The 8,423-nt window shown below is 39.8% G+C and overlaps 1 protein-coding gene and 1 long non-coding RNA gene across 2 annotated transcripts; both read left to right on the plus strand.

Moving 5' to 3' along the window:
• Nucleotides 1-2,963: 2,963 nt before the first annotated feature.
• LOC113465875 lies at nucleotides 2,964-5,495 on the plus strand. Its single transcript, XM_026820802.1, has 4 exons — nucleotides 2,964-2,978; nucleotides 3,742-3,773; nucleotides 4,092-4,288; nucleotides 5,163-5,495. Exons 3-4 carry the CDS (start codon nucleotides 4,127-4,129, stop codon nucleotides 5,493-5,495), a joined length of 495 nt encoding a protein of 164 aa, XP_026676603.1. The 5' UTR covers nucleotides 2,964-2,978; nucleotides 3,742-3,773; nucleotides 4,092-4,126.
• Nucleotides 5,496-6,116: 621 nt separating this feature from the next.
• Nucleotides 6,117-7,305, plus strand: LOC113465871. Its single transcript, XR_003390448.1, has 2 exons — nucleotides 6,117-6,245; nucleotides 7,006-7,305. It is a non-coding gene; the product is annotated as an uncharacterized LOC113465871 (long non-coding RNA).
• Nucleotides 7,306-8,423: the final 1,118 nt, after the last annotated feature.

Genomic DNA, 8,423 nt, shown 5'->3' on the forward strand with positions numbered 1-8,423 from the left:
TTTCAGCTATATCGACTAAACGGTTAGAGATATTGTAAATGTTACAACAGAACACCCAAATAAGCACCATTCCATAGGCTAAGGAAAGTCGTGTGATGTTCACACCAGATTTTTTATTACAAATAAAATTAATATCATTATTTAAATTAATTACATAGTTTGATTCAAATATCTTTTATTCTATTCTTATTCAAATTAGAAGAGCATTATTTCTTTGTTTTCCAACATGCTATGTATTCTACTCGTTGGTGTGAGCGTTGTTTATTTGTTGTTCGTAAAAAAGTAGTGCGTACTTATTATCGAAGTCAGCATTCAATTGTGCCGAGATTAGCTGATAACTTATAAGCTGAGGTCAGTTAGCTAAATCATCGCCTCTTGTTCCTCGCCAACGCCAACAAGGACTCTTTTCCGAATTCTGGCCATCCTGAGATTTAACTGTCTGTTGTGCAACAATTCGGGATAGGCACCCCTGCAGATACTCCTAGAAGGTGGTAAGTATGAATCTTTGTAATTTTATTGTATCAAAATATTCAAAATGTATCAATCACTTCTGCCCAATTTCATCAAAATCGGAAAACTTCTCTGGAGTAATAGTGATATCTACAGACAATCAAACAACACGAACGAACAGACGAACAAACAAACGAATTTTCCAAAAGAGAAACGACCAGATTTCGTTCAATCAGTATCTAAAGGTAGAAAAACCCTACTATCACGTCACGTGAGTCCACGTGCTTGACAAAACAACGTGAGCTCATGTGACGTGACAGTAGTGTGTTTCTACCTTAATACGCTTATACCTATCTACACATACAACTGCTCCTATGTATGGCCTATGGACCAATAAAGTTGATAGATTTTCGCACTGCATTTGACATAATAAAATGGCATAATATTTGCAGGTGCATTGTTGAAGATAACATTTAAATAGAACATTTATAATCTAGTCTTTCTTGTTTGGGTGGTGCTCAAGGCGTAGGAAAAACAGTTCAGGAACCGAACAAATAGATGGTCTCCTTGTATGGACAAACCCCAGGGGCCTCCACAGGGGGGTTCATCCGGTCCCATTCGCCCTGGGGCCTCTTCAAGTGGGGCCGAAACCAGCAGAAAATACAAATTACTCGTACCTAGCCAGGGGCGATAGCACAGAATTTCCTACAGAGATTTTCCTACACAAATACACCAGTTTTCCTCAAGGATCATTGAGTTGGTCAAATGAATCAAATTTGAGCATGGTTAGTTTCCGGATGTGTGACTATCTGGACAGCCGTTTGCTGCTGGCTTTTTCCGGTCCCATTCAGGATGGGTGACGTAGGCAGCTTGTCGCCGAACGGAAGGTTAGAAGGCAAAGGTCACTAAAAATCCTAGCAGTGATACAATGACGTTAAAAACTTCTTTCGAACTGAACTACCTAAATACGAGTACCCCATTGGACAACATTAAGCAGAAAAGAACCATCCATATCCATAAGGCGATTCCCCTTATGAACGGTTCCTTTGCTGAAACCATTTACTGATGAAAATTTGTAATGAAACAATAAGTTGAAAATAATACTGTCCAACTAAGCTAAAACTGCGCATTCTTGTTTGTAAACATTGTTGCAAAGAGGCGCCCCTTTTTTGACCTAGCCCCTAGGTCGGGTTTCAATTGATCATTCTCTACTACCACCTATCAATTTACATTTACCTTTTTTTTTCTAGTTAAGCAAGGTCTTTTTACTGAATTGTTAGTCGTATGTATTATTCTTTAACCCATCAAATATACGAGACCTTGTTTAGACTGCTGGGGTAAAGGGACTTTTCAGTCCTATTCGGGCAGGATAAACAAGATATATTCTATACTATTCTATTCTACACCTTAGCCTTAAAGTAAGCTTTTGGTGTACGAGAAAGGTGGAGCCCCAAGCCAACAAAGTAGGTAACTGAAGTGAGTTCTAGTTCTAGCCAGGTAGCCAGCCTTCTTAGCTTGGAGGGTATCGCGCCTTTTAAGCGCTAGGTCGAAGATTCTGTTCCCTCCCCGGGCGAACCTTATCCTAAACAGATAAGGTTCGTTCTCGGAACGGCTGGCTTTTTTCCCTCCTGTCTTCTCTTTGATTTCGGGACGATAAAACCTTAGCAGTTACAGTTCCCTCTATCAAACCTTTTCAAAACCCTACCTTTTGAAGTATTCATTCACAATTTCACATAGGTAGATTTGTTCTTACACTTATAAACCTCGTTTTGAAAGTTAAAACCCTGGCCGAAGTTTTTAAACTATCTGGACAGTTTACTACTCCTGTAAATCTTGTTTCGAAAATAGGAATCTCAACGGAAGTACCCAAACTGTTGGAACACCCTGTCTATTAGATTAGCTTCAGGTGATTGGTGCTGCACATCCTTGAGTACCTGATAGTCTGATAGATGTTTTATATAATTAAGTTATACATATACATATATCTACTACAGTAGAACCTCGATTATTTCAACTTCAATCTGTTTACCTCGTTGTTTAAGTATTTTTGTGAAGCCCTGAAGATGGAGGGAGCCCCTCCGAAACATGTAGGCATTAATTTGCAAACAAACCATAATTTTGTAAAATATTAATACCGTTTTGGTTCTCTTTTTCAAGTTAACAAAAAAACTTCTATTACTTAAACTTTCTATTATTCAACTCCAAAATCCATTGTTTTTCTATCTTTCAAAGGGTATCCTGTCTCATCAGAGGAAAAGATCATAGAAAGTGATCATTTCAACCTCGATCATTTCAACTACCCCCGGTCCCAATTAGTTGAAATAATCGAGGTTCTACTATATGTTATACATATATGTAGATATGTACTATTTATGTTTTAGACTGATACATTAGCTACACATATTGGAATCATATTTCATAACTGTTTCAGCTGTGCATCAGGATACTCGATAGTTCCGATTTCTATTTTAAACCACGAATAACTTCAGTTGCCTTAGGAGTTAGGATTGTTTTAGGAATTCTATCTGGTAACTCAATTCTACCTGTGCTATAGTTCTAACTGTGTTATATTTCTATACTTCTGCTGTGGTGCTATTCGTTTTCTGTGCGTTTCTGTGTGCAAATTCTAGTAATCTTGTAGTTTTCAATTTTCAACTGTGTCACAGATTAAATTTCATAGTTAAAATCAAATATCAAATCAAAATCCATAGTTAAAATAATTCAATGTTTTTTTTTATTATTTTTTTTTAAGAGGTGGGTTTCGGCTAGTTTTTTATAATAATACCATTAACTGGCGAAACCCGGTATGGTAGTGAATAAAATAATATTGTAAAATAAAACAAGCTGGGCCCGTCCCTCCGGAAATTTTTTAGCCCGTAGTTTATTCGATCGTGATAAGAGAAAATCAGTACCTACATATGTACCTACCTAATTTGTTTAATATTCAGTGTATTATCATTCTTGATTTGATTTTTTGATTCTACTTTCATGTAATGATTTAAAATTAAGACTAGAGCCCGTTCTCCCTTTATTCCTTTTAATGTTTCCTAATAACTACCAATATAGTGTCCAGCGAGAACCTGTGGGTTTCCTTCTAACCTTCTCATGAACGCTTCAAAAGACCCTGACTCTGTGTCGTCCATCATTTGTTTATTTGGACTCTTTATCGGTTATAATTCAATGTACACAAATACAAGAAATTAAAATGAAAGGGCGAAATCATTGCCTGGAGCAATTTCTACCAAACAACCCTGAATCATTCCCAATTACTCATCAACCTCCTCCTTGCAGGTCCAGCGGGAACCTGTACAGCCCCGGCGTTCACTTCGCCGCTGCTTTGAGTTCATAGGTCGTCGCGACAAATTTCAAGATCAGAGCTCATTTGTGTGAGAAAATGTGAAAAAAATCCACCAAAAACCATTTTTTTTTTTTTTTTGCTTTATGGTTTTCTGGACGAAATTTGTACCACCACTTTCGTGTTCCTGATAAAAAGACCTTTAATTTGATATATAGGTCGACCAGGTTTGGATAAGTCCTTCTATGGGGACAGACTGACAGACAGACTGACGACACCGGAGCGAATACAATAGTCCGTCCGCTATACCTTTTTAGCCCGTCCTTCCTTTATTATTACGATAGTAACTTCGCCGCCGTCAACCCCTACGACCTTTACCCGATGCAGATGATGCCCCTCCGCCACTCTCCCTCAGCTGGGGGCCTTCTGGGCCCCGGGGCAGGGACGTTCCACCCGCCCTCGGTACCTGGCTTGGGGCTGCTGCAACACTCGGGCTCCGGACCCGCCATTCAGCATTCAACCTCGGGGATTCTGCATACTGGGGTAAGTTGTCACTTTGGTGGATGTGCTTTTGCACAAAGGCAAAAGACTTTTACTGCATACCTATACTGGTGTAAGTTCAACTGGAACGATTTCTTCAGATGAAGGATACGTATTTTGATCGTTCAATTAGATCTTTTTCCTTCCAGAAGCATAAAGTCCACTTCAGCGGCCCCAACCTCACCTCCACGCCAGTCACCAAAGACAAGTCCAAGAAAGCAGGATGTGCTTTTGCACAAAGGCAAAAGGTTTTTACTGCATACCTATACTGGGGTAAGTTCAACTGTAACGATTTCTTCAGATGAAGGATACGTATTTTGACCGTTCAATTAGATTACAAGTGCATATGACCAAGAAGTTGACGAGCACTACTTGAATATAATAGATGATAGATAGAAATAGATTACAAATATTTTTTTTTTTTTTTTAATGAAGAGGTTTGACAGAGGGAACTGTAAACTGCTAAGGTCTAATCCTCCCGAAATCGAAGAGAGAAGAAAGACAGGATAGGAGATTGCTAGCCGTTCCGAAGCTTACAAAGAACCGTCACCAAAGTTTGAATTGAAGTTCTGGAAAAGTCAGTACTGTCTAAAGAAGTAGGTACTCGTATGAGGTGGGAAGGTAGAAAAACTGGAAAACACTTCCATGGAATATCGGAAGGAGTGAGTGACGTTATACGCGCAATACATCACGTTGATGATGGTGCAAAAAAAATTAATTTAATATACCCAATTTATCAAGTTTCCATTATTTTAACATGACAACAGAAAATAAAAATTCATATAAATGGAATACCCGTCCAAAACATGTTCATAGGAAACCACTCCTTAACAGAGACAATTCCCAATTCCTAAAGCAAAGATCTTTTTCCTTCCAGAAGCATAAAGTCCACTTCAGCGGCCCCAACCTCACCTCCACGCCAGTCACCAAAGACAAGTCCAAGAAAGTCTCCATCACCCTGCAAAATAACGTGGACTTCAAGACGTTACGGGCCGGCCTTCAGCGGTCCAAAAGTCTCAGTGCCGCCAATGAGGTTAAGGAGGATGTACCAGACATTGGCAAATTCCCGGCCGAAGTCCAGCAAACTATCAACCAAGCCGTGAAAGGTAAAGTTGATGCTTGCTTACTTTCCGTGTCCGGTACAATGTCACCATTTATATCTGTCGCTCCCAGAAGCGTGCGACTTGTACTGCTCTTTCATCTACATTGAGCAGGTCCTCCTGGGTGCAGGTTTGGTCTAATTAGTCGCAGACAAGGAGGTGGTCGTTTGTCTTTAAAGTTGATAGAGGGAACGGTAACAACTGTGGGTTTGATAGAGCGAACTGTAACGGCTAAGATCTGATCGTCCCAAAATCGAAGAGAAGAGGCCGGGATACCCTCTCTCAACACGTGAAAAGGCGAAGAAGAAGAAGACACCCACTAAAACTTTCCTGGTGGGTGAAGAGACCAAAATTTTCCAAGTGCCATAGATTGAACCAAATAATATTAGTGTACATAGTTATTAATTATTTACATTATAAACTAATCTACATAGGTATATTATTATGTTTATTAAGTATTTATGAATAAGACTGACAAATAAAATTTATTTCTATTTATACAATACTCGAACATTTTACGGTTTTACCTTCTTACACACTTTTGTTTGTTTGAAAGGGATTTAGAGTTATTGCACGAGATTTAGAGTTACTCGTATAATTGCTAAGGTCTTTAGTGATATGAGGTCTTTTTAGTCCGTCCTTCCTTTATTATTACAATAGTAATAAAAAAGGTATAAGGGACGGACTATTGTATTCGCTTCGGTGTCGGTCTCTTTCTTCTTCCACAGTTGAAGAGGAGTCAGCTTCATTTGAAGTCAAACACTTACGATGATTCCCCTCCAACTACGCTACTGTTGAACCTGATCGGTAAAAGCTGCCAGGATAGTCTGCTCCGAGGTGCCCACAAATCCGTCACTGAGGTAAATTTAGGGGCACTATCCTGTCAGTCAAAGCGTTTCTTGCCAGCCTAGTTAGCTTGGTTGATAGAGCGTCTGCCTTGTAAGCGCTAGGCCGCAAGTTCGATTTTCCGCCCCGGGCGGATTTTATCCTGAACGGATGATGTTTGTTCTCGGAATGGCTGGCTTTCTCCTATCCTGCCTTCCGATTTCGGGACCCTAGCAGTTATATGTAGTTCCCTCTATCAAACCTCTTTTTTTTTAAAAAATATATGAGAGGTGAGACTCTCTCTCTCTCTCTCTCCTTCTCTCTCTCTCTCTCTCTCTATATCTTTCTTTTAAAAAGAGAGAGAGAGAGAGAGAGAGAGAACTACTGGTGTAAGATTTGAAATTAAAATACCGACTACCGAATCTAGATCCAGTCAGTCGAAATGTACGAATTTCAGACGCTACTTTAGATATCCAGGGATTCGTTATACGCTTAACCCATCTTTTAGGACTATTTAGCCCCTACAGTCTACACCTAAGCCTCAGATTGGGTTTTTTGTGTATTTAGTTAAGCTGTAGATATCCATAACCAAAAAGTCCACATCTTCCGCTCATTTCAGGTCGAAAGTCTCTTTTTCGTACTTTAGATATCCATAGATTCGTATACGCTTAACCCATCCTTTAGGACTATTTAGCCCCTACAGTCTACACCTAAGCCTCAGATTGGATTTTTTGTGTATTTAGTTAAGCTGTAGATATCCATAACCAAAAAGTCCACATCTTCCGCTCATTTCAGGTCGAAAGTCTCTTTTTCGTCATCACCACCATCGGGAAAGATCTGGAAAGCGAATCTCCGCAAGTGTTGAAGCAGCTGTTCAATAACATCCGTGACATATATATCTTCGCCAAATCCCCGGATCCGGTCAAGAAGACTTTGCTGCAGCTGATAGAGCTACATGCGGCCAAATGGCAGCTCCCTGCGTCCGCCCTGCGGTATTATTACCCTACGGCCGGCATTGCTTGAAAACCGTAGGCGAGAGGAATAGTTTACCATGATAATGGCTTACCTTATTTTATAGTTGATAACTAAGAACCCTAGTCAACTATAAAATAAGGTAAGCCATTATCTAATTTGGGTGTCTAATATGATAGTGTACAAAGTTATTAATTATTTACGTTATGAACTAATCTACTTAGGTATATTATTATGTTTATTATTTATGAATAAGACTGACAAATAAAATTTATTTCTATTTATACAATACTCGAACATTTTACGGTTTTACCTTCTTACACACTTTTGTTTGTTTGAAAGGGATTTAGAGTTATTGTACGAGATTTAGAGTTACTCGTATAATTGCTAAGGTTACAGTTCCCTCTGTCAAACCTCTTAAGAGTGTTATTTGTGTATATTCGACTTCCAACCATTCAGGACCGGAGAATTCAACGTGCTATCTCCGCTAGTTCATTATGTATTAGGATTAGGTAATCTTATTCACGAGCAAGCTAAATGCATCTCACTACGGGATAATCCCCAGCTGCAACCCTACTTGTGCAACCCTACGTGCAACCTCCTTCACCCTAATTGAGGTTAAGCTATCTTAAGCCGCGTGCTAAGAGGACGCTTAAGGAAAGCTAATATAATAGTAATAATATTTCTGTTATTGTTTAAACGTTAAATTGAAGAGAGAGAGAGCGAGAGCGGAGAGGAGAGGGAGAGAGAGAGAGAGAGACGAAGAAAGAACGACGAAAAATTGTTAAGACGGAAAACCAGTGTCGATTTGGTGGGAGTTCCAGATTTTTTTTTTTTTAATTTTTGTGTATTTTTTTACAACAAGGGTTTATACGTACATACAGTTCCAGATTTAACCATTACCATTTGAGCTCCCATATGGCGGAGTGGTTGCTGCGCTCGCCTTGCATGCGGGAGACCCGGGCTCGATTCATGGCTCCCATATGGCGGAGTGGTTGCTGCGCTCGCCTTGCATGCGGGAGACCCGGGCTCGATTCATGGCGGAGTCAAAAAATTTGTTTTTTGTTGTGGGGCCCACTCAGCCTCATGGCAGGCTGAGGGGAAAGGCACCTAACCACCGCCACTCATTCAATTAAACCCACTTGAAAGACATTCGAGTCTTACCTCAAAGAATCCACCACAACAACCTCTAAAGTCCTATCTACTTGTCTCTTACCCTACGTCTCTTTCCCTTCATCCTT

This window comes from Diaphorina citri, unplaced genomic scaffold (genome assembly GCF_000475195.1).
Source record: "Diaphorina citri unplaced genomic scaffold, Diaci psyllid genome assembly version 1.1 scaffold176, whole genome shotgun sequence".
Classification (NCBI taxonomy): Eukaryota; Metazoa; Arthropoda; class Insecta; order Hemiptera; family Psyllidae; genus Diaphorina; species Diaphorina citri.

Bases quoted from the DNA above. Each gene is read 5' to 3' on its own strand.
- LOC113465875 (XM_026820802.1), top strand. From the start codon at position 4,127: ATGCAGATGATGCCCCTCCGCCACTCTCCCTCAGCTGGGGGCCTTCTG. The intron at 4,289-5,162 runs GTAAGTTGTCAC...TTTTCCTTCCAG, and splicing joins CGGGGATTCTGCATACTGGG to AAGCATAAAGTCCACTTCAG.